This window comes from Danaus plexippus, chromosome 19, assembly GCF_018135715.1.
Source record: "Danaus plexippus chromosome 19, MEX_DaPlex, whole genome shotgun sequence".
NCBI lineage: Eukaryota > Metazoa > Arthropoda > Insecta > Lepidoptera > Nymphalidae > Danaus > Danaus plexippus.
In genome coordinates, this window is record NC_083549.1 from 3,228,992 (window position 1) to 3,254,463 (window position 25,472).

General features: G+C 31.4%; 1 protein-coding gene across 9 annotated transcripts in view; it reads left to right on the forward strand.

Moving 5' to 3' along the window:
- The first annotated feature begins 486 nt into the window (after window positions 1-486).
- The window catches only part of LOC116767843 (furin-like protease 1, isoforms 1/1-X/2), a 94,306-nt gene continuing 69,320 nt past the window's right edge, over window positions 487-25,472 (forward strand). For 4 of the 9 annotated variants that reach the window (XM_032658329.2, XM_032658336.2, XM_032658337.2 and 1 more), the window contains exons 1-2: window positions 487-617; window positions 2,486-2,801. In XM_032658329.2, coding sequence (XP_032514220.2) covers window positions 2,640-2,801 — 162 coding nt within the window. In that variant the 5' untranslated portion in view covers window positions 487-617; window positions 2,486-2,639. Of the gene's footprint in view, window positions 760-2,485; window positions 2,802-25,472 lie in introns of all 9 variants that reach the window. The other 5 variants (XM_032658335.2, XM_032658330.2, XM_061523425.1 and 2 more) reach the window with 5 other exon arrangements.

Consider the following 25,472-nt stretch of genomic DNA (forward strand, 5'->3'; position numbering starts at 1 on the left):
CATATTAAATAAACTAGGGCATTGACGTATATTACGGTAACGTCAGTCTGATAGTTATCTATAACACAAGATGGCTTCTATAGACATCTTATTTTAAATACTAAGGATTTTATAAAGTATGTATTTTTTTTACGAAAATCGCTTTGACTATGTTCTTTATAAATCTGTAAATAATTATTATGAGCAGATATAAAGTACGGTTTTAAAATATTTTATTATTTTAAACAAATAATGTTAATAATGAAACCTCTAATTGTCTCTAGTATTTGGAAGCAACTTATATAATTTTAACAACAATATAACTAGATCTACGTGTTCACAAGTTTAAGCGAATAAGTTATATAGTCTTAACTCCATTCAAAATACAATAAAAGCATAGCGTGATGTAAATATTCCCTAAATAAAGGAAAACTTTCTAAAGCTGGCAAACTCTGGCTCGCGCTCCAATCGCCGCGGCGGCCCCGAGAGCAAGCGAAACGAATCAGTCAGCATCACGTGCGCGGGCGGGGTGGACGTGTGTTTATACCATACAATATTCACGCGCTATTTGACAGTTGTGTATTTTATAATGATTGTATTGTGATACTGTGTTGAGTAGTGGATGTTGCTAATAGTTCGTACGTATTACTGTTGTTTGATGAATGTTCTGTTGAGGTGAACGCTCGTCACAACGGCGCCGACTCTCACCGGTTACTATTGTCTAAGTGCCACGGAATCTTGGACCTTCCCATCGGATTCCGTCGATGAAACATCCGCTTGGTGTGGACTGCACGCGAAATACTTACGATGATTAGTCAGAAAACAAATGTTTACACAATCAACCAATCTACAATGATAAGATAGCTCTTGTTTCTTTCATTATTGTTTGTAGTGTTGATATACATTGAATACATATTTATCTTTGATGTAATTATAAAATGTTCAAGTACTATCGCAAAAATTCTGTTCTTTTAATATCATAAAATTCACGTATTCAGTGTGTAAACACTGACCAGACTTCTATAATGACAACTTAAAATTCGGAGTACTTTATTTTTTTATTGTAATATTGATTACACAAAAATATTTATTGGTATTTATAGAATACTCCCTCGAGATTACTAGCGACATAAAATGTATTTTTTATTTTGTAACGAAAAATTTATGGAGAGCCATTTTGTCACACATCACTAACAAAATACTATATTGTTCGATTTGCAAACCTATTTGTGGCTAATATTTTAATCCATGTAAATTTAAAAGCAGTCTAAAACCGGTGCCAAAAAAGTTAAATACTCTACATATATAGAGTAATTTATGTGACTATATTTTATGAATGATGGTTTTCTCATTATGTAATACGTAACTATTAAGAAGTAATTGCCATGTTCAATTAACAATTTCGACAACAAGGCAAAATGTCTCCAACATAAGACCTCAACTCCGTAACCCTAATGCAGTTAGCTCTTAACCTTGCTTCATCAAAATAGGTCGTTGGCTTATTTGAAACGGTATACATATAACATAGTAACAATTTTATTTGATCACAAAACAGTTTAATATTTTAAATATAATGAAACATAAATTATTAATCACACTTAGCTCTGGAGCGTCTTCATATTCATGAGCAAAATTATCTATATTCTATATAAAAACATTTTAATAACTTTACCTCACCTGGAGGAATACTTTCTGAATGGAATTAAACATTTGAGCACGCTGAAGTGTACTTAAAAAAATAACGTAAAATTATGTTCGTAATAAGGCTATAAATATTTACATTCAGATACATAAACTTATGATTAATGATAGCTGAATGATACGTTAATAAAGACGAATCATAAAGAGGCTGATCTTTGTCGAGGGTCTTTATTCTCCTTGTTGTGTGCTTGACCTAGTTTTTGCGGAAATTTTACTCCCCAAAAACTTCTAGGGTCATTTGTAATATAACGAAGTTAACGCGACCAACATTTTTATGACATCTATGATGTTTAAAATAATTACGAAAGAGTTATTGTTTGCGAAATAAAACATGACGAATTTTTCTTAACATTGTTATGCACGGAATATTTTATTTGAATATAAAGAATTAATTTATTCACAAAAATGTATGATTGACGGCCGAATTATTCAAAATAACTATCCGCCATATTGTTTGATAAAATTTAAATGCTATTTAATACCGTTGTTGACAGTTAATAAATTTAATATTCGGTGGCTTAAAAGAAATTAAACGATATAGTAATACACGATGTTTATATTATTATAATTTCTGAGAGAGGGTAATGAATGATATGTATTTTATGAGTAAGTTAGTTATCAGTAAAGTCCCTTCACGGTAAAGAACATTTAACAGTGGGAACGTCATAACATATTATGTAATGTAATGCTCTATTGAACTTGAAATACACGGCTTACTATCAATTTCTTGGAACAAGTCGAAATAATCATCTCTATTATAAATTATTCCTACGCAACGATTATTTTATGACTATATTAATAACAGTTTTACAGAAATAATACAAAAAAAAATTATCCAAAGTAAGCACAATTAGCAACATCTTCTACGTTCGAATATAGCAGTTGTAAAAAAAAAAATAACACCATTGATAGTGTGTGTGCCATGCTGACAAGTACTAGCTCGTGAATGTGTGTGTGCGATGGCGCGGGAAGATATTATATCCTTTGGCATCTTGTCTTTGATGTTTCTGATTGAAGTGTCGTTGGCTCATTACACCCCGACATGGGCAGTCCACATACCGGCTGGGAAGGAGACAGCGGACGCAGTAGCAGCAGAACACGGCTTCATAAATTTTGGAGAGGTAAGTTAAATTTATGTTACGTGAAACTCAGCTTTGTATGGAGAGGTAAGCTCAACAGATTTCATATCTCAGATTTAGGTAAGTACATCTAGTGGAAACTTATGAGGTCACTGTGACTTGTACGTTGTTTAGATAAGGAAATAAACATTTGGCAATATTCTTACATTCGTCTCTAAAACGCTTTAAATCCAGCAACTGAAATATTTTCGTTATTACGATATTTTTCGAATTACCCAATAATAAATTAAATTGCTGCCAATTGTATGTTGTATTGACGATATTGTTAGGTACAATAAAACAATGAGAATTGACCATTGTTATGAAATATAAATGATCAACATTTTCATTAAATAATTATTTAATTCACGCTTTCAAATACATTACGAAATTCATTGTTGTCTTTATTGTTATTTTGTTTGAAAGCAGCAAAAGGAGGTTATAAATATATTCTTAAGTATAAGATCTATTAAGTATACTATTTACAATAAGCATCGAAATTATCAATCAATCGATATTTCAAATGAAAAAGTTTAAACTATGACTGACTTAAGTTACTTTTTCAACCGTAAATTAATGAATAGACTAACGAAGCTACAATAACGTGATTTTTATGTACTGTGTAATATATAAATAAAAATATTTCCTTTAGCAATCATTTAAGAGACTGCGGACGTATCAGAAGTATAGAGACCAGTATAACAAAACATGATACTATTTATTGGAAGCTTGGGAAACGCTGACCTCGTATCAAACCTCTTTATTTAATTTCTCCTTCAATACTTCTTTGTAAACCGTTTTTAAATCGGTGGATATTGAATTCTATTGCTACATTATATGAAAAAAAAAATTAGAAGCCGAATACAAATAGAATGTCGCGTGATTAAAGCGACTGCAGTATATCAAGTGACCGCCCAGTCACTGCAGTGTTATAAAATTAGTGAGTTATTTCGAGTTCACCGCAAAGTCATGTAACAACAGATTTGTGTAAATGTTCCATTTAAAGACGCCGCCCACTTTAATTCATCATCTAGTGTCTCGATCGCGTCTCATACACTATTGCTATTAATAAAGATACGGCACAGCATTAACCTATATACTCTCCGTGTCGCGTGAAGTTATTGACGAACTTATAATTACTTGCACTTTACTTTGAAGTCAATCGTTCAATGCATTAATGGTTTCGTGCTATATAAATATTATTAACTTAATATTTATATTAAGATAGGATGATATCTCACGTGTAGATAATGGTGAGCTAAACTGAATGTTATCAAAACAACTGGCTATGCGGATCCCTAAATCTCTTAAACTAATTCGAATTCCATTTTAAGAAAACGTCTTCCATAAGACATGGGGAGACCAAAATAAACGGGAAATGTAAGTGGGACTTATTTATTTAATGTGACAGCGTCATTTTATATATAAATCTGTATTTTTGTTAGCAATAAATGCTTTTATAGATAATGTATTTAATATATCCAGCCATAAGATGCGTTTACTTAATGAATATGGCTAAATCAAAAATATACTGACATGTAATGATAAAAAAAGCTATTTTATCTCGAAAGAAATAAAAGATATTGTGAAATAAATGGTCGTACGAGATTTATTTAAAAAACGTTTCGTCGATATGTTATAAATAATAAAATAGCAATAAAGTATAACAAAAATAGTTTCTTCTCTGGGACATAAAACAGTTTAAGGTTTTCCAAATATACAATTTAACAGAACTGATATAAACATCGTAGATCAATCAGTATTGTTAGCCAGTCATTTTTATTGACAGTCCGACATGTTTCACGCGCAATAAAATGTTTACTACTATTTATTTGGTTTGAAAACAAATGAAGGTTTAACACAAACTCGTCTGCAGAAACATTACTCTGTAAATATAATGAAATGCAGATTCGATTATTCGAAATAAATATTTCAAAGACATTTCTAACTCTGTCTTTGATAGTTTGAAGGTATTTTATAAATTTATTATGAACGTTCTGTAGGGGGATTGAATTTTATGCTATAATTATAGTATATTAAAAATAACTACGTTTCCCCCACCTGTCGCCGTTACAACCATTTACCCTGAAAGCAGTTGTGTATGAGAGTAGATCTTTGATGCAGCTGAGTACAAAAGGCTGCTATCGACGTGTTCTTGATAGAAAATAGTCCAGATTTACAAAGCCAACAGTGGAGTGGAATAAGCTTTTGAACAGAATGTATCATATAAATTATAGCAAAAAATCGAAAATTTCATAAGAAATTTAACAATTAAAAACAGAAAAATATATATTTTATATTTTTTATACAATTCTCTTAGAATATTGAGTTTAATGTAAGAGGCAAATATTCGCAGGACAATGGTCTTGCTTAATGTGTTAGTTCAGCTTGGTTGGTCAAGCGAAGTGAGACTAAACTATTATCCTCTTCATTTTGTCTCACTTGAGAACACTGCTCATGTTTTTTGACTTCAACTCTATATAGAGTGCAAATGTTCTGGGTAAACAAACCGAATATCGTAAAGCAAACATGAAGACTACTAAATTTGCAGTACATAGGAATTACCGTGTTAGTTCAAGTTATAAACGGGTTAAAATATTTCTCAGTTATAGACTGTTATTTTGTTACATGTTGTTGCCGTAACATGTCAGTTGTTTTACATACTTTTAATCATATATAATAACATATTTCTGTCTCGTAAGAAAGTAAACATCTGTTATAATAATACAAAAATAAAATATAACCTGTTGTAAACATTAATTATTATAAAGACAAAAGTGTGAGGTAGGCTGAATGTATGAATATTTTTTTAATGATTGATTTTAAGTAACTTTAATTTAATATTTGTGGATGAAATCCTTAACACTTCGGGTCTAGAATGGAGTATAGTTCGTTATAGATTATATTATACAACGGAAGGAAAAATAATAGAGATAGAAGCATCGTGGACACATTCTTTTGTACCATAAGTAATCTATTCAGCTATGCCGAAGACCCTGAACAAAAAAATATATATTTATATCTTGACATCACCTGAGGACAAAAGTGATATAGTATTTATGTAATAACAAACGTACATAGCAATTTAATTTGTATGTATAGATGCGAATAAACATTGAAGTGATCCCCTATCGCTTGACCTTTTATCATTGACACCGCTTGGCAATTAAGATGACATTTATATTATTTTATTATTGTTAGATCATGCTTACAGCGGTAAAATATTCTTTGTTTCAAAATCTAATGTTAAATCCGATAAGTTATTTTATTACTTAATTAAATAAATGCCTATAATTATAAGCGAATCTTATAAATGTGTTTTATGGCTATGTAGGTATACTGAAGTATGAGTAAGTTTTGGGTAGACGATACACTGCCAATTTAATAGGTTGCTAATGCAAATTCATAGCAATTGATGCAAATACGTTACATAGTTGAATGAAAGATATTTCTGCGGTAAGAAAAAATATCTTTAATACACAGTCCACGTTTTAGTATTGGTCACTGCACAGCCACAGAATGACGTCAAGAGTACAAATCGGCTTTGTGGTTTGACTTATTTTATACATCAAAAAATATATAATTAAGTACTTATTTCAAAACTTATCAGAAGACCTTTTATTCGTTTACCGACCGACAGAAACCACAGCACAATAGACCGCAGTGATGGATGGTGACAATTAACAAGACATCCAAGCCAATGGCCCTTGGCGAATCATTAACCTGGCTATAGAATTAATGAATTCTCCGGCCAACTTAAATTATGAACAATTGACAGACTCAACAATCAATAGTAACAACACTGAAACATAGGAAAGGAAGTTATTTAATTTATTATATATATAGAAGAATATCTTCAAGGCCCTTGTATCTGTTGATTTGCCCCTTATGTTTAATAATAGAATGAGCTCTATGGTAATGGCATCAACTCAAATGTCTATATAAACGTTATCAAAAGACATGTATTGAATTTATTATAATTTTTATCTGCTGTTTCTTATGTAAAATTGATCATCCGACATCTTTCTGTGAAATCCTAAGTAAAAAGTCTTAAATGTTAAAAAGACTTCATTCCTTGCAAATGTTAATTATCCCTTCTCGTACACTCGACATCATTTATTTAACGTTGAAAAATGTGTTGGATTTTTTGGTTTTTTGCGTGCGAGTTGCACATTAATCGTGATGCTCGCGCAAGTTATGAGATGGCCATTGTTCGGCCTAGAACGTATCTCGCGGGAGTGTATTATAAATTGCTATGTTTAAGAACTGAGGGGTCGTAAACCTAACACTATTGTTTGTAACATAACAAATAGTCTCAAAGTAAGCTCTACCTCAAGTAAGATCAGAATTTATTAACGTTCGTGAAATTTACTAAGTGAAAACGGACTTCCATTAACATAACTGATTCCGAATGCAAAAAAATTATAAAGATGTCCGACGAGATTAAAAAAAAAAAAATACCAGAACTGCAAACGTCAAATTAAAGAGGAAATTTTCATCTCGGTTGTAACGAAGGCAGAATGGCGCCATTCTATCTTTGTGCGAATCTGTATCACAGAACATATTATTATAATTGTCTCCAACGCTGTCTATAGTAAGGCGGCCTTATTTACTTTACTTTCAAGAAAATACTATTTCTTTATACTGCTGCTAAAATGTGTTGCGTTTAATATGTCTTTCTCAAACTTTTAAAACGAATAAAATAGCGTGTACTATATGCATATAAATGCATAGGTTATGTGAAAAAAATTACGCAGTTAAAATAAAATAAATCATTCATTGTTTGTGTGTAAGAAATATTTAAGGTTAACAGTTGCCTTTTTTTATAAAATATTTAGCCTCCTACTTTTCTTTCGTACCATTGGACGCGTCAACATTAAAACTGTCGGCGATTTGCCAAAATGCGTTGGCGCCGGAGAATGACCTGCAAAATATGATTCTTTTTTATATTTACATTTGTATGCTTTATTCGTAAAGTAACATACATTTTATCTGTTGTAATTCCATCAACTTCCTTTTTAGGTCATCTCCACAATTCACTAATGATTATCAAATCAATTCTATATCTATAATAGGCCAGTTTGTATTTCAAACAAAAGAATCGACAAATCGAATGCTTAACTAAGGAATAGTTTAAGAGGATTGTAAAATTGAAAAAGCAATTGTGAGAGATTCTCAAACAATGAGCGTCGGTACGGAATGAGATTCCGTTTTCTTTCGAATCCATTCTGCAGACGAAAGCGCGAAGAGGGCGGGCATTGCGACTGTCTTTTGTGAGGGGCAAACGTCCTCGGTTAAAACGGTCTCCCCAGGCTTGAGGGCATGGGGGGTGCCCACTTTTGTGTACACGGCTTTATCTACCAACCTCAAACAGTCTGCAGTCGGCCTTTACTAAACTGATTCCATTAATTTCGCTCCTACTTAAGTCGTAGTTGGTTATCCTTATTACCATAGTTTGTAAGTAAACTAAGAAATAAAAATTTGTATAAGCTTCCGAACTGAAAAATCTTTTATTTTTGTAGACTACTTTTGTAGGATCTTAGTTTTTTTTTGTAGTACGTTTATTCCACACAAGGCGATATTGGATAAGGAAACTGAGAAGTTTAATAGTACGCCATAGTTGTTGAAATCTTTTATATAAGTAGATTTACTTAGGATATCGCCGTATTACTTGATTGAATAAAGTTTAAACGTTGTAGTACTGTTATAATGATCTTAGGTGTATACATCAAAAAGTCCATGAATTTGATAGTAAGTGACTAATATATGTTTATGTTTATATTCAAGTGATGAGATCTAAGATTATCGCGAGTTTTATTCATTTAAATGAAACTAATATTTTTTCGTGATCACGGTTGCTGAACAGTGCCTAACCGAAACGTCGGGAATATGTCGTTTTTTACAAAAATATATCACGCGTAGTTTATCCTCAAAAGATATGATTCATTTAAATTATATTCAAGTTGACTAAATATTTAATAGGTGACATAAATAAACACTACGCAAAATTTCCGGATAAACAATTTTAGTCATGTTAGACACGGTAAATGAAACAAAGACTATTGCAATATAATAAATAATAATTTCGTTGCATTAAATTTATAATGGTCTTCAATTATATAAAATTATTGATACGTAACTATAAAATGAGTTTATGAAATTATTTAGGCTAGTAAAGCAAATCGCCAAACTGCTGTCTAATAGGGTTTGAAAATCGCATAGTATTAATAATCTACGATGAATAACTATTGAACTCAGAATTTATATAATTATGTAAATGAGTAGTCATGAAATTATCTCTTTTAAAATATATGTATAGTGTTTTGTTTAGATTAATAAAGAACTTATTTTCACCCGAATCTTTTGCTCGTAAGGGTTTCAAATTATGTTATTTTCCTCTTGACCTCACAATACCTTTTTATTTCTGAGAATAAAATATTTAAAATGTCCGAATATTATGTACATAATTACAGCGGTTTAACAAAGGATATGTATGTTTAATAAACACAAATCGTCTTGACCTCATTCTATGTAATTAGAATTTCATTGAAGCACAATTTTCAATGTATTATGTAACAATAATATAATTGAAGATTTCTTTGTACTATTATACATGGAAAAAAGATTTGTGTATGTGAAAAGGGTCTAGATGCTCTTTATCTTGAAACCATTGACCCAACAAATTGCCGTCATTCGAATAACTTGACTGATCCATTTATTCGCGTTTAGTAAGAGTGTCTTATGTTATGCAAACGATATTTGGGTTTTAGGACTTCCCTAATACAGAACTGTCAATTCTAAAAGGGTCTGATTTCTCGTCTTCCATTTCGTATTCAGGTATGTTTTGTTCTATTCAGGTATAACATTTAAATGTTACGTGTTACAACTTCTTTATCTATAAAACTCCTTATAGGTTCTTAAGCAAAGATTTAAATGTGTTTTTAACGATACGATAAATTTCGTATGATGAGACTGTTTTTATTCCCTAAGAAAATAACGCTCGCAGCTGCAACCTTTAAATTTAAATACTTACGTCCACCAAGAATCCGTTCCATTTTTTTTATAATTGATGCTTATTTTAGGGGGTATTCCAGCATTTGATATAGGTAATTAAATTCTATTAAATCTGACGCTTAATTGTATAGGGTGCAATTGTACTTCCACTTAGCAACCATTCTAAACCATTAAAATTAAACAAAGCAAGACATTAGACAATGCCGTCCGAGTAATAAATCGTTATTCATGTTATTAGTGTAGGGATCGATTATGAAACAATAAAGGTGCTCTCGTATTGGATGGTAAAAAAATTTTACCTGACTTTAACCTCTCGAAGGTTGTGATTGTTATTATTACATACTCATTAGGGTTGTCAGGTTAAATATGATTTCATATTAAACAATAGGTTCTTTTTGTTTGTTTTTGTTTTTTTTTTTGTGACAAAGAGGGCAAACGAGCATGCGGCCTACCTGATGGAGGTAGTACCGTCGCCCATGGACATCCGCAAAATTATTTTGCGGATGCGTTGCCACCCTTATTTGGGGAAGAGGGAGAGGAAAGGTTGGGAAAAGAGAAAAGGGAAAGGGCAACCGGCTCTCTCACTCATCGGACGAAACGCAGCCATTAAAGACTGCTTCATGCCGATCTTCTGTGAGAGGGTGGTACTTCCCCGGTCGAGCCAGCCCATGTTCGAGCTGCAGTAATTTGACCACAACTAAGCTCGACCACCTTAAAAATTTTTCGTTTATATTACCTAATACGTATTGAATTTGCTAGAATGTTAATTTTGTACATATCTGTAAGCAAGATCAAAGTGTCAGTTAAGTCTTACTAATGTTTAAAATTCGACAAAACAAAATATTTGTATCATCTAGTTTGATATACATTGAAGAAATTTTGTTTAAATAATTTTTTTAAGCATGTAATTTAAATGACATAGCTCCATAATTTTAAATGTTTATTTCCTCAATAAGAATATGGCTGATATGTCGTCAAACACAACTAATAACCATCGGTGCTAGCATTCATGTGTATTGATTTATCCAATCGTCCGCTTCTATTGACAAGATTTAATCAAGCATTCACTCCTTTGGACTATAATTTATATTGATGAAATCTTGACATCTAATACGTTCTTATCTATGTCTCATTAGTAATCACACTTTATTACTATTGTAAATTGTGATGAGCTGTTGTTCCTTTTATTGTTTAAAACTAAACCGGAATAAATGTCATGGTTGGGTTTACAGAAACAAAAAATGTGAACCTAAAATCAACATGTTACATGCATAAAAATATAATGTATGTTTAGCCCGCGGCTGTGCTCTCGTTGTATGGGTATATTGCAAATATTTTATCTACATGTCTAATAAATTTTATAAAAAAAAGCTAATAGTTGTTGTTGGACGCCCATCAGTATTTCCTGGATGATAAAAAAAATAAATATTATTACGAACGAAATGCAGAATTGATATATAATGTGTGCAAAGTTTTTTATGTCAAATAAACAATAGATAATGCAATCGGCAATATTTGTATGACTATGACTTTTTTCTATGTTTTTGTATAAAATTTGTAATATAAATAGAAATATTATGATTTAAATCTGTGTAATATGTCACAGAAGTCGATGATCTCAATTAAGCAATGCTGGGTTTACAATGTAATAAGAAAACGCGCGGGTTTTATTGCCCGCAATTGTTTATTTTTGCAAAAGTTCAATGACTCACAGTTGTTGTTTCGTTCCTTTTCAAACAGTCTGTTTGATTAATTATTCTGATGTATAACAATCTGTTTTGTGTGTGTAATTCCGTGTTATTGTTATTAAGACAAATATTTTATTTTCAACTTATATAATACTGATACATGTTTACTTTTTTTTTGTTTTGGAATGTTTTGTGTTACGTATTTGCTCATCTGGACGTGGTTGACCTGATGACAAAGAATTAACTAATACTGCATTGATACCCTTTACGTCACTTCTCAATATTTCTGCTTGTTTAACTCCTATTCAATTCCTTTTTAAAATTATCTAAATAAATAAAGTACTAAATAGTACTAAATACTTATCTTTCTGCCAATGATCGGGAAATATCAGCACGTAAAGCTGACGGTTTTGAGTGCTAGTGGAGCCCTACTCAAACGACCTCCATCACATTAGAAATGTTTTAGGCTGTCCAAAACAGAGACTATTTTTGTTCCTTTTACATGTACAATTACAAATATATTATAATACTAACAAACTAGGAACACTGTTACCTATACTTAATCTCCCCGATAGTAGGGAAAAGTTTGAGAAAAATTGTAATACCTCGTAACTTGAACTGTTCAATCTACATCAAACTGGTAGACGGATGAAATGTCTTGAAGAATTACTACTGAATCAAGTGTACTTACCCCTATTCGTTTGCTGCATCAGCACCCTAGTCTCCCGGTAAAAGAAAAGGTATCTAAAGTGTTCTATATGAAGGATTTTTCCCTTTAATATATCAGGTTCAACGATTTGCTTTATTTGTGGATTGAGAAGTGGTTTTAAAATGTATTTGTTCATAAAGATTGCTTCTTACCAGGTTTAAAAATATGCACCTTATTTATCGGAGCTATAGTATAGTATAGCATTCGGTGTTTCGGAGATTATAAACATAAGTCCATATTTTAAAGGAAATTTCTAGAGATTCTAATCAAAAAGATAATTTCTAAATAACTATAGTGTCTGACTAATACAAATTTATCATAGATTCTTCTAATTTTCTATATATACCTATATATGGTGACTGCCTTGTTTATGTAGACTATTTAAATAATATTAACATATTCTTGCTAGCTTATAAGTATATAATTCAAATACAGATTAAATGTATTTAAATGTACAAAGAAGTATTATACACATATATTTATTTAAACGATTAAAAAACTATCATAATAATGTACCGAATGAAGGTATGATACACTGTTGAGTGGAATATAACAGCAGATAGGCAATTAATAGAACAAGTTACAGAATTCAAGGATAGGATGTTAAAAAAAAAATGTATAGTCTTAGCCCAAGCGACCGCGGTAGGTCGTACGCCGACTTCATAATAAGTCCATTCGGAGCAGTCTCGTTTTATTTGTTGTGTGGTGAGCTGTTTGTTCTATTCTTTTATTTTCTGTTGGTCAGAATCTGGTATCATTTTTTTTCTTTCTCGCAAACTATCACGGTAATTACAAACAGTTTTTGTCTATACCAACGTTTTATGTTGAGTTAGTAATAGTATGTTTACGATCCTTATAACTATCTTAAAATTTCAGCAGACTTGTTGAAAACTATCCACATTACTACTAATATGATATTTTTTTTTATGAAACGTATTGTTACATAAAGAAGAGAGATCATCAAAGAATCTTATAAATCACTTTCCAAAAACGAATTGAAGACAAATTTATATAAGAGCGATTGCACGGCTCTGATAATCTACTCGTGTGTAATGTTGAGTTCACACGAGACTACTTTTTTAATCGTAAGCCTCTTTCCACTTTAGATACTTTTGTCTGGAGTTTAAATTGTTCAAACGTATGTTTTATCTTACAATCCTTGTTATTTAAATTTAAGTAGACTTTTATTATTAGAACTTTACATCTTCTGCATTTTTATATTTTTCCTTTTTTTTTATTTGAAAATTGAAAGTTCTTATAAAGTTTTTATTAATAACCTTATTGAATTTATTATTGTAAGATAATGATTTTATGTTTAATGTTTGGTACATTTAATATTCCGATGGAGCTTGTCAAAAAACCAAACACGGGAATAAATTTCCTGATAAATGATAATATTAAATAACTATTATAAATAAAGGTGTTGAATGGGAGTTGTGTTTTGTTTTAAGCATCTTGCGGATAAACGGAGCTGGCGATTTGTTCTGTGGTCTCGCTTGGTATTATCAGGCTAGTTTGTCAAGTCCTAAGCTCCTAGCGTTGTGTTTATCTGTGAATACTACAAGTTCTTTGCCTCTGTATAAATTTGCACTTTTCTCACGACCTGAGTTCTGAACTTAATACAAAAATATTCTTCAATTCATTTATATACTGACAATATATCTTACAACAAGTGTAAGAGTAATAATAAAGTTGAGCAAATTCCTGACGTAAATAATAATAATAATTATGCTCACAAATTGTGTTAAGGTGAAACCATCACAAAGAAGTTTTAATTTTCGTATAAATGATATATCTATAAAATATATCTTCAAAAGCTTACCATAGTGTTGAAACTTAAAAATTATCCTATTACTTTGTGGTAATCAAAAGTCAGTGATTGTGAGTTTGTTTGATACTTCGCGAACTGATTGGCTCCGCACTTTGAAGTACAAACTTAATTAACTTAATTTTATCTGCATGGAAGCACTCGTTCAAACACCCTTAGTGCCGAATTTAGCAAACTCCTTTTGTAGATCTGTGATTAAGGGTGCGTCCTTAAAATATTGTTTTGATTAACGCTTGACTACGTCTATTGGTTCTATTTCAGATGTAGTACGTTTGAAGTAATTATTCGTTTCCATGTAAAGGTCATTAAGCGAATATAAAAAAGATCTTAAGGTATGCCAATCTACTTTTCCGCTTGGTGATAAAACTAACGAGCCGGTTTTGAAAGCACAAAAAATATCAGCAAGGTCCAAGCAACAATGTTAGATATAATTCTTTTTTCTTTATTAATTCTTATAAAAAACACGGTTTTTAGTATTGTATTATTACACCCTTAGTCGTTTTGACTCAGTATTCAAGACTGTTATTTCTATTGGATCGACAAAGGAGCAATAAATGCTATCACCCAAGTTGGCAACAAAGTGCAGAAAGGCTAAGAAAAGCGCAATCATCCCTGACTTATCTTTAATAGTCAGCTAAATCTAGTTATCATCATTGCATACCCTCGTAAACTAGCGATCTTTGCGAATGGGCCCAGAGCGACCATTATACGGCAGGAAGCGAGAAAACCAGTCCAAACCCAACCCAAAGCACGTTTCCTATAACTTTAAAACGGGATAGATAAGGAAAACTTTGCAAATTGCAACCGACTTCTGTTAGAATTCATATGTGAAATGTGAAACTAAAACTTATTACTATACTATTATGTTTGAATTTTAATATTTTCTATTATAACGATTCGAAATTCCTTTCAAACATCTCTATTTGGTGGGAATATATTTGAAAAAAATACATAGTCGAACTTATTTTGATATCAATTATTATTGTACCATTATGAAATTAATTCAGACGTTTTACTAACTTGCATTTAAATATTCTATTCTACCTGACAACATTCCAACATAAGTTACGGCAATGTTAATGTCAGACGTGGAATCCTCGTTGGATCTTTTGATGTCGGTTCACCTAATTAAATTCAGAGTCCAAAATTCACACATTAATTTTCACAGACAGATGCTTAAGGGATGCCACAGTTCAGATAAGCGGACACTTGTCAAATACTTGAATATATTACGTCGTGCTTCCGAAACAAGTATTCGTACAAATGTAAGGAGGTATTTTTCACGTGTATACAAATTGATGTTTAAATTACAACTTCGACTGACACCGGATAAAGCGAATTCGTTTTAGTATGGGAACGCTTATCTGACAATAATAAAGTTATTATTTGTCAAATTACATCCAATGGAATTTAGCATGGTCACAATTGGATCCTATTTTACTGGTAGATATATCCATATGTAGGTTGACATATGAAGTGTATCGCAACGAGTGTGGGGAATGGAAGAACATTCAATTCACTTTATATATTAATCATTGTATATATTTCTACAATGCATATTAAACTCCAGTGAGCATAATTTTGTAATGGAAGTTTGTTTTTAGTCCCACTGGATTTGGCAGCTTTATCGTGTACAGTTGAGAAGTTGTTTTATTTAATTACCATCATATTTCAAATGGATGTCTGAGTATGAAACTCATATTAAACGAACCAATAGCCTTAGTTGATTACTACATTTGTATAGTGATTCGATAGAGCAGAATAGAAATAATGTTAGAGCCGTGTAATATATATATACATATATGTAGGGGATAATAAGCAAAACATCGGGTGTAAAATTAATTCAATAAGTGTGTTAATTTTATCATGAATTGTATTATATATAATATTTATATATAATAATATCGGGATCGAGAATATTGTCCCTGTTCTCTTATATTTTTAAAAGATATATGGGGTTTTCCAATAGGGACGCTTGAACTTTGACAGCTGATTGCGGCCATGTTGTTTGAGTGACAGCTGTCAAATGCAGTGTGTTATATTCATTCCGTCCTCCCAAACCACCATGGCAGGTTACAGTGTCGAGCAGCACGTGCAAATCATAAAATTGTTTTATGAAAATGGGTCTTCAGTTCGAGCAACGTTCCGCGCACTTCGCCCGTTTTACGGTCGCGATGATCGTCCTGCCGAGTCGACTATCCGTCGATTGGTGGACAAATTCGAGTCAACCGGGTCAGTTAACAATCAGCCGGTTCCCGTGCGTCAACGTAACGCGAGATCTGCCGAGAATATCGCCGCTGTGCGCGACAGTGTCCTCGAAAACCCGCGGCAGTCAATTCCGCGTCGCGCACAGGAACTCGGCCTTTCGCAGACGACAACTTGGCGAATTTTGCGTTGTGACTTGAGCCTGCACCCGTACAAGATCCAGCTGACTCAAGAGCTCAAGGTTAATGACCATAGACAGCGCCGTGTGTTCGCTGACTGGGCATTAGAGCAGTTGGAAGTTGACGCCGATTTTGGCAAAAAAATCATCTTCAGCGACGAGGCGCATTTTTGGATGAATGGCTATGTCAACAAGCAAAATTGCCGTATTTGGGACGAGACCAATCCACACGAGGTTCACCAAGTGGCAATGCACCCGCAGAAAGTGACTGTTTGGTGCGGATTTTGGGCCGGAGGCGTGATTGGTCCGTATTTTTTCGAAAACGATAATGGTGTGGCCGTCACCGTCATTGGTGAGCGATACCGGTCGATGATAACCAACTTGGCCTGAAATCGAGAATATGGATCTGGACAACATGTGGTTTCAACAGGACGGCGCTACGTGCCACACAGCACACGCTACGATGGAAGTTCTGCACGAGCAATTTCTGGACATGGTCATCTCGCGCGGAGGCGACGTGAACTGGCCACCGAGATCGTGCGATTTGACCCCGCTGGACTTTTTCTTGTGGGGTTTTCTTAAGTCGCAGGTCTATGCCAACAAGCCGCAAACCACCGATGCCCTCAAAGTCAACATACGCCACGCCATCGATCAAATACAGCCCGATTTGTGCGCCAGAGTCATCGAAAATTGGACCTTTCGTGTGCGCGCCACCAACCGAAGCCGTGGCGGTCATTTGAATGATGTCATATTCCATACATAATGGGGTCGATAGACCTTCCAAATAAAAAAAAAATTTCGCAAATATCTTTCCTACATGTATTTTTTTTTGCATTTCAAAGATCAAGCGCCCTTAATGAAAAACCCTATAATTAGTATACTTTTACTTTGACAATAATATTACATGGTAGATATACATACACTTCTCAAATGTGAAACAAACTAATATAATAAAAAAAATCATTTTATAATCTTAAAAATTAAAAATACATTTATTCAAACCCAGTTGAAAGGAAAAAATAATAGTTTTAACATTTGTATATAAAGTGTGTATAAAGTTGGATTTTATAAATGAAAACAATCTTGTTTGATAAGAAGCGTTCATATTAAGCATACATAAGAACAGAAATAAAATTGCAGAGTTTGTTAGTTAGGATTATATTTTCAAGAACTATTTTTTTAGTGTCACATTTTTTTTTACTTGGATCTGTTGCAACGTATATTTTTCTCCTAAATAGACCACGTTAATAAATCCAATTATATTTTGTTTAATTTATAAAATAATAGAGCAGTTAACAGTTATTTGTTAAAACAGTACAAAGGCTAAATCCATTTCCGTTTGGCTTTGTCTGACCTGAGTCGTTCAACACGTGCTTGTGATAACTTAGTCCTGAGGTTATTAAGAACTTACCCCAATTAGAAGTTATAATACTCAACAGCTGCAAGGGATTCCAAGAATTAAAATCAGCAATTTTAGAAAATAAAAGTTTGTTTTTCTTCTTATTAGTAGAATAATGTTGATTTAGGAGTCATAGTAAATGTTTGCTGTGAACTTTTAATTACTGAGAGATTTATTTATTTCTGTTATTTATAATGATACTAAACCGCTTGTTACAAATTATGAAAGAACATTGTATGATTATCTGAGTTGTTTATTAGACGTAAATCATCCAAAATCGATTGATGAACATTGAAAAACATATCTTTTATAAGAGTATATTAACTGTATCTCTCAAATTTTTTTAGTTTTCAATCTTAAAAGTTACGTAATTATCTCAATTAAAATATACGATAAACGTAACAATAATATGCTCGAGTTTATCAAGAAGATTAAATCCGTTGAGCGTAATTTATAAATTACAACGAAATCAATTCTGAAGATATTGGATACTACTTGGAACATGATATTAGTTCAATCAAGCGATTTGTTAAGTGTAGAGTAACATGTGCTACTGGTATTATTTGACGACCTATTTGTCTAATTAAAATTACAGATTGTTGACCGGATTGTAATTGTATATTACATAATTATATTAATCTGTATATTGGAAAATCAATTAAATTATTTTGGACGTTTCAATTTGTATCTTGAATTACGAAACGTAAAAAATAAACATTAAGCCAAATAGATAATTAGAAAATTTGATCAGAAACAGTGTAATGAAGAACGGCTTCGCTTTAAACCTAAACAAACATTTCATGATAAATAACTCGTAATTATGATGGTCGGTTGAAATTATGTAAATTTATTCTATAAGTGGATGCGTCCGAGTCGTACAATTATGAATCGGTGCTTATCTCAAAACTCATTGGACCCCAATCTCGCCCAGGCTTTCCTAATGCGACTATTTACCTGTCTTTTTTAATATTTTCCTTGGTTAATGAAACGGTACACGGGCCCCTCTAATTTGCATTTATATTAGAAATGATATCTTGCACAGGTACAGTGAGTACATATTTGTGATAGAAAATTATCATCTAGATAATGGACGTCAAACATGAATTTTTTACATATTTCTTATTCATTTTAATAAGTATTAAGAATAATTATAATACTGTCTTAATAAAAATAGGGCTTAACAAAAGGGTTAACGTTCTAATGTAAATATAGGGTTATAGAAACGTATGGGGTAATAGTAAAGAAAATAGAAATTGGTGACGAAGGCTTTGCTTCAGATCATTATTGGCTCTGACGCTCTACTCTAAACAAGTTAAAGCCAACTGAGGATCGCAACGTTAAGGGAATTTGCTGAATTAAAAGTGGAAATGTAAGGAAATTGGATTCTAAACAGGAAAACTTGTTGAGAAGTTCTGTTTCCTATGACAAAGGGGAAAGTCGGTCTATGGTTGTTTAATTATTTATTGAACATTTCGACTACTTTTCGACTTATTCTTTTATGTTAATGATGGACTAGATTTTAATTATATTTTAATTTTAAAAACTATAAAATGCAGGGACGTGTTTATAACAAAGGGGAACATATTTCCCACCAATAAAACATCTGGTCTTAGTTCGAGAAATTAAAACTGTAAAATTTTATAATTTATTAATAATTAAAAAAATAATAAAATTATAAAAGTAAGTAGAAAATACGTCTGAAGGATTTAACGGAATTTCACGGAAATCATCTATGTCGTGAAAATAAACTTGGCTTGATTTTTTTGGTCGTCACTGAGTGGAGTGTTCTTTGCTACTATGAGATAAGAACGCTTGATAGCTTCATCAAATTAGGCTCACTATGTTCCCTTCATTTTATATCGAGATTGATCACGGGCTAGTTTTGTGGACGGAGTATTTTTTGCTTGCTTGTTTCTACTTCGCACGCCGTTACGATAAAATCTAGTCGTACGAAAGAAGAATATTTTTTTTTACATTGATCCTATTTTATTTAATTTTATAAATATATATTAAATATTTTTATTATTCGGAATCATTCAAATATTTTTAATTTCGTACAAATATTAAGAAATATTCATAATATGTTAATTTGGAAAATGTAATTTTATCTATGAACGATTAAATCCTGAATAAACGATTTACATTATAAAATGTAAAATAATGTACAAAGTCATTATCTGCATTTGCAGTATCAACTTAACGGTATAAGGTACTTCTGACCGGTTGACTTTGTAAGTGCCTATATGGAATCTTGCCAGTGAACCTGCAAGGCCACGGGTGGATAGAGATAGTGAAGGAATTCTCTTATTCGTTCTGACATTATCTTCCGCAATAACTTAGATTTAAAAACCAAATATTTTTGAATAAACAATATCAATAGTCTTAAAATGAAATTCGGCTATTCTATTGAAGTAAATTCACACAAGTAAATATTTTTTTTTTAAATTAACCATTCGAGTTATTATAATTTTTAGTGATTTTTCAAGCAATATTCAATAGTACTTCGTTAAAAAATAAACTTAAAAGAAAATTTAGGAAATGTGCTTTATATCATAGGAGACTTTTTTCATAATATTTTTGTAGGAACTTTGCTTTATTAGAATTTTTGTTAAAAACAGATATGTTCTCCAATTACGTATTTCTATTTTATTTCATGGTTAAACGTAAATGGAAATGATGTTAGTTAAAACTACCACAAAATATAGCATAGAGTATGTTATAGTTATTTGTATTCACATACATAATATTAAAGAAGAAAATTTATTAACCATGATTTTAATATAATCCACATATATTATTTACAATAACACAATAAAAGGCCGAAAATTTGAGGCCCACATAATAGTGCCTAATTTATCGTTGATGGTGAAACCAAAAAACACTGATACAGCAGACTCGAAACATGCATAACGTAGGACACAGTAACAGCAAACCATTACTAGACAAGGGTGCTTGAAACGAGTTGTTCAGACATATTAAAGTGGCAATATGAATCGTATTTTGTACGAAATGTTTAACCGCACTTATGTTCCGCTATAACCACCACCTGCTGTTATAAAATGAAACTATACATTGATATATAGCTGCCGATGACATTAGATTAAAGGCTATAACTTTAGGTCTTTATTAATAGTACACTTATTATTTATGTGGTGCAAACATGAAGGATAGTAATCCACAAAGTTGTGGCTTTAACATTAATGGACTTATTTTATAGCTTTGATATAACATAACTCAATTCAAAATTTCAATATACCTAAAAGACAATGCCAGTTACGTAAAGATATTAAATTAAAGACAAGAATCTCGTCGAGTCTTTGCCTTCATACAGATTTAATATTGTCTCTAGACAATTCAGATTGTAACTATAACACTTAATGTGTGCAAACTGAACTTGGATTTCTGCCAATTTGGCCTTTCAATGCTCTATCGAAGATCAGTGATGTACCAAGAGACTGAAGGAAATAAGAAGAAATAGCTAACTTACTTTTGAACTGAAATCGCGGAACGCTATAATTTTTCGAATTTTCTCTTCGACGTATGCAATATTACATTTTACTAAATTACGCGACAGTGCTGCCTCCTAAAGACTAAATGTAGCGGATTTAAATTGTAAAAAAAGTGAGGAGGTTTCTTGGCAATTTCTGTACGAATCCTTCAATAAATCAAATTTTATTTCCTTCTTTTGATAAATGAAACTTCTTTTGATGAACGATAAAATACTTTTTCATAAAAGGCTTCCATTCCGTTTCGATAAATATGGTATCATTTTACTTTTATCACCGAAGGAATCCACCGTTTAATTTAAAATAATGGAGAATGTTTCCCACTGAATAATTTTTGTTTCTAATTCTTGAGTTTGTCAAAAGCGAAAGTATTTAAGGGCGTGTCTGAACTTCAATAACATGGTAGTGAAATTGTTGTGAGCAAAATGGAAATGAGACTCGGATGCTGTTTTATTTTAGGATCACGTTTCTCAATTGTGATAGATCGATGATGATAGTATGGGCTGTTGTTTCCCAACAGGTTATGTATTTCCTACGATTGATGGCTTAAAATATTCACCGTCTCTTTGTTCTGCGAGTAGTGTTATTGTTTTGTTTGTTTTACTTTTGTTTTGAAATACAAAACTCTTTTGATATTTACGTCAAAGACGATGACAGCTTTCGTGTGGATTTGTTATTTATAGTTACCTATTGTGTGACTGATTGGGTGAGTGCAGCGTTGACAGAATTAATTTTTTTGCGGATTATATCTCAATCGATTAGCCCAAAAAAACTTTGTAGATAAAACCGCAGCTTCAAATAAAATGAATATATTTTCATTTAGTTATTATAAAAATTTAAAAACTCATTTAAGTTATCTAGACAGCTATATCTTTTTTCTTCAAAAGGAGATTCATTCGCTTTGATTGTGAAGACCTACATTCGCGTCGAGGCTTATTATTTTATATTATACATCAACTTGGCCCAAGATATCAAAGCTAGTTGAAATATACATTTTTATTCATTAATTATTAACTCGCGTGTAACTGTTACCGTTATTATACAAAAACGTGCGCGATTTATATTAACCTTGACCTTGTCTACTGAACGTAGTGTTTGATACTAATTGGCGTTGTCTTTGCATCACCACTCTTTGTACGCTGTACAGTAAAAGTTGAAACACTGAAAGAAAGAAGCATTATATGTATAAAGTAAGATGGAAGAAATGTCATTCTAAGTGAATTAAAAAATATTTTTCCTCTTTTGATTGTGATGCTTGATTGTAATATAAGTTGCGTTTAGACTTTGAGCTTCAATTAAGGTTCATTAACAATAGCAGAAAGGCTTATTTCTTGTTTAACTTGTCAGTAACTGTGACAGAAAATATTATTAATTAAAATCTGATCCCTAGAACGTAAACTCGTTAATGGAATAAAGTCGAGTGTCTATTTCAAATGAATAACTTTCTCAACTTCTCACCTGGAAATCGTGAGATATCGCTTAAAAGATAGGACAATACTAACTCCCATTATTCAACGAGAATGAGCCATAACTTAGATAACACCTGTACTACTGCAAACATAGGATTGAAAGCTTGATAGATGAAATGAATTGGAATTTTTATATCTCTTTGCAAAAATTGTAAAAATTTTGCAACTTATTTTTGGTTAATATTTTCTTGTAACACTGTTACCCAACGTGAAAAAGGTAAATAAAGTATAGGTTTATGACCTTTTTTATTTTAATTTAATTTTAGAACATCTTATATTTATACATTCCATTGGAAAATCAGAAATAATATTCTTGTTATTGTATTTATTTGTAAAGAAACGTTATAATAAAGCCTTCTGTCAATTCAATGTAAAGTTTTTCAGTTCAAGGCACACGTTATCGAATATAAATTTCTTATTTCGCTCCATAAAATTTGTATTGTTACGTAAAAAATTTGAATACTTTTAAAGCGATAATTTCTTCCTTGTTTATATGAAAGTATAAACGTAAAGTAATTTTGGTTACTCAATAGTAAAGAGAAAACAGAGGCTACGAATAGATGTGTTTTTTGTTCTTGAAAATTTTGAGCTAGATAAGAGGGAAACTTGCATGATTTTTCCACAGATTTGATAAATGGCTCATCAAATATTTTATAATTTAATTATTTTAAAGTATTGTAGGTGAATGACTCTATAATATATTTATGAGTATAACAAGAGACGTTAATTTTATAACAGGCCATTAAAATTTACATAATGATATTTATTTTATATGTATTAAACTAGTTTCTTTACTTAATTACTTGTTTATTCTGAACATGAATAACTATATGTAGAGAGTCTTGTACACTGAGAGCGGAAGTGTTTTTATTTAATGCTCTGAATGTAATGGAGAGGGTAGTCGTTTGTTTGACCAGAACTTATAAACTTGCGAAGATCTGAATTTATTTAAGGAAAACGAGTTTTGAGTCCCGTAACCAATTTCTATCTATCACCGATTTAAAATACATATTTAAAATACCAAAATTTTTTGGGGCAAATTCTTATTACTTTTTTTATTATAGTGACATTTGAGGTCGAGGGGATAGTGTTAGATTTTTTTCTTTCCTATTGTCAACATCAAGTAGATGTACAGAATCTATCTATTATACAGCTTCATAATCTTTTGAATCCCAATTAAATGTCAAAGGTATTAAAATACTTATAATATGTAAACATGACCTATATGCGTATAGCACTGTTGATACGATGCCAAGGCGAGAGACCTAGTTTAATATATTTGTGGATTTAACGCCTTTGTTGCACATCTTTTGTTTTCTGTTTTAAAAGCGTTTATTTCACAAATTGTATATGAATTTTCTGGATTTCTACTTTTTTTTGTCATAGTTTTTTTTTTAATTTTATCTTTTTGACACTTAATAAATATTCCAAAAATATTTAAAGAATGTAGGTATCAATTTAAATAATTTAATTCAATTAAATGAGCGCTAAAGAATCTAACGAAGTTCTGATAGGCCGTGAAGTTTTTTGCCAATTTTAACTTAAACCTATAAAAGTTCTCAACATTGACAAGTTTAAAAGTTGAGAATTTTCTAGTCCCAAGTCGGGTAACTTTTATTGGATAATATTCGTTTTGGATTCTCATTCCCATATAACTAATATAAATGCAAAAAATAAATGTCACCTCAAAAAAATACATCATTATTTTTTTAAGAAATCGCATTCCAACAGCTTTCAAATGTACTTTATCAAATGGAGAACATGATCCTTCCGAAATATTATTCTCACAGGCAATTTTGTTTTACATAAGGTATTACTTATAATAAAAGTTTTGTTAATTTTGTTACATAAATATAAAACAATGTATAAAAAGTGTCCCAAGAGAAGTTGTGTCATACTAAATATGACATTCGCTTTACATTTATATTATTATTCAATTAACAAATTATAGTATTCGGTTAATACATTATATATTATTCAAATATCAATGTGATTGGCTCAATTATGTTCGAGCGGATGCAAACTATGCCATCTAATCACTTCTAACAGCACAAAGGGCTCTGTTATTTCAAATTGTCCGAAACGCCTCTAGATTAGCTTAACTAATTAGCACGGACAGACATCAAAAGACTAATTCCCGTCAGTATATTCAATTAACTAATTGCTCTTTGTTCTGTAATATCAATAATATAGCAATATATAATGTGGAAACAAACTGATACATTACGTAAAGGAAATGAAACACTGATGCTAAGAGAATAATTAATTAATCCGTATAAAAATTTATTGATCTCAATTGTATTTGCTTTATAATATCCAACTTAATTGATTGCTAAGTTTTGCCGTTGACCGGGTGTCCATGTAATTGTTGACACCTTAGTTAATTTAATGGAATCTGTATTTCATTCGGTCGAAGGGGTTGAAAGGTCAAGATTAATGAGTCGCCCGTAGATTCCGCTGGACAAATTGAATTCTGAAAACTTTTTAATGTAAATAACTATTTATATATGTTTATTTTTTTTATTATATCATTCTATGTATTTTAAAGCAAATAAAAAAAAAATATTCTTTCAAGTCGTTATGTTTATTATAAAGTAATATAGAGTGAATATAAAAATAAATTTCAACGAATGTCTGTCGTCATATCAATTTCAAAATTTCCTCATTTTCGATTGTAC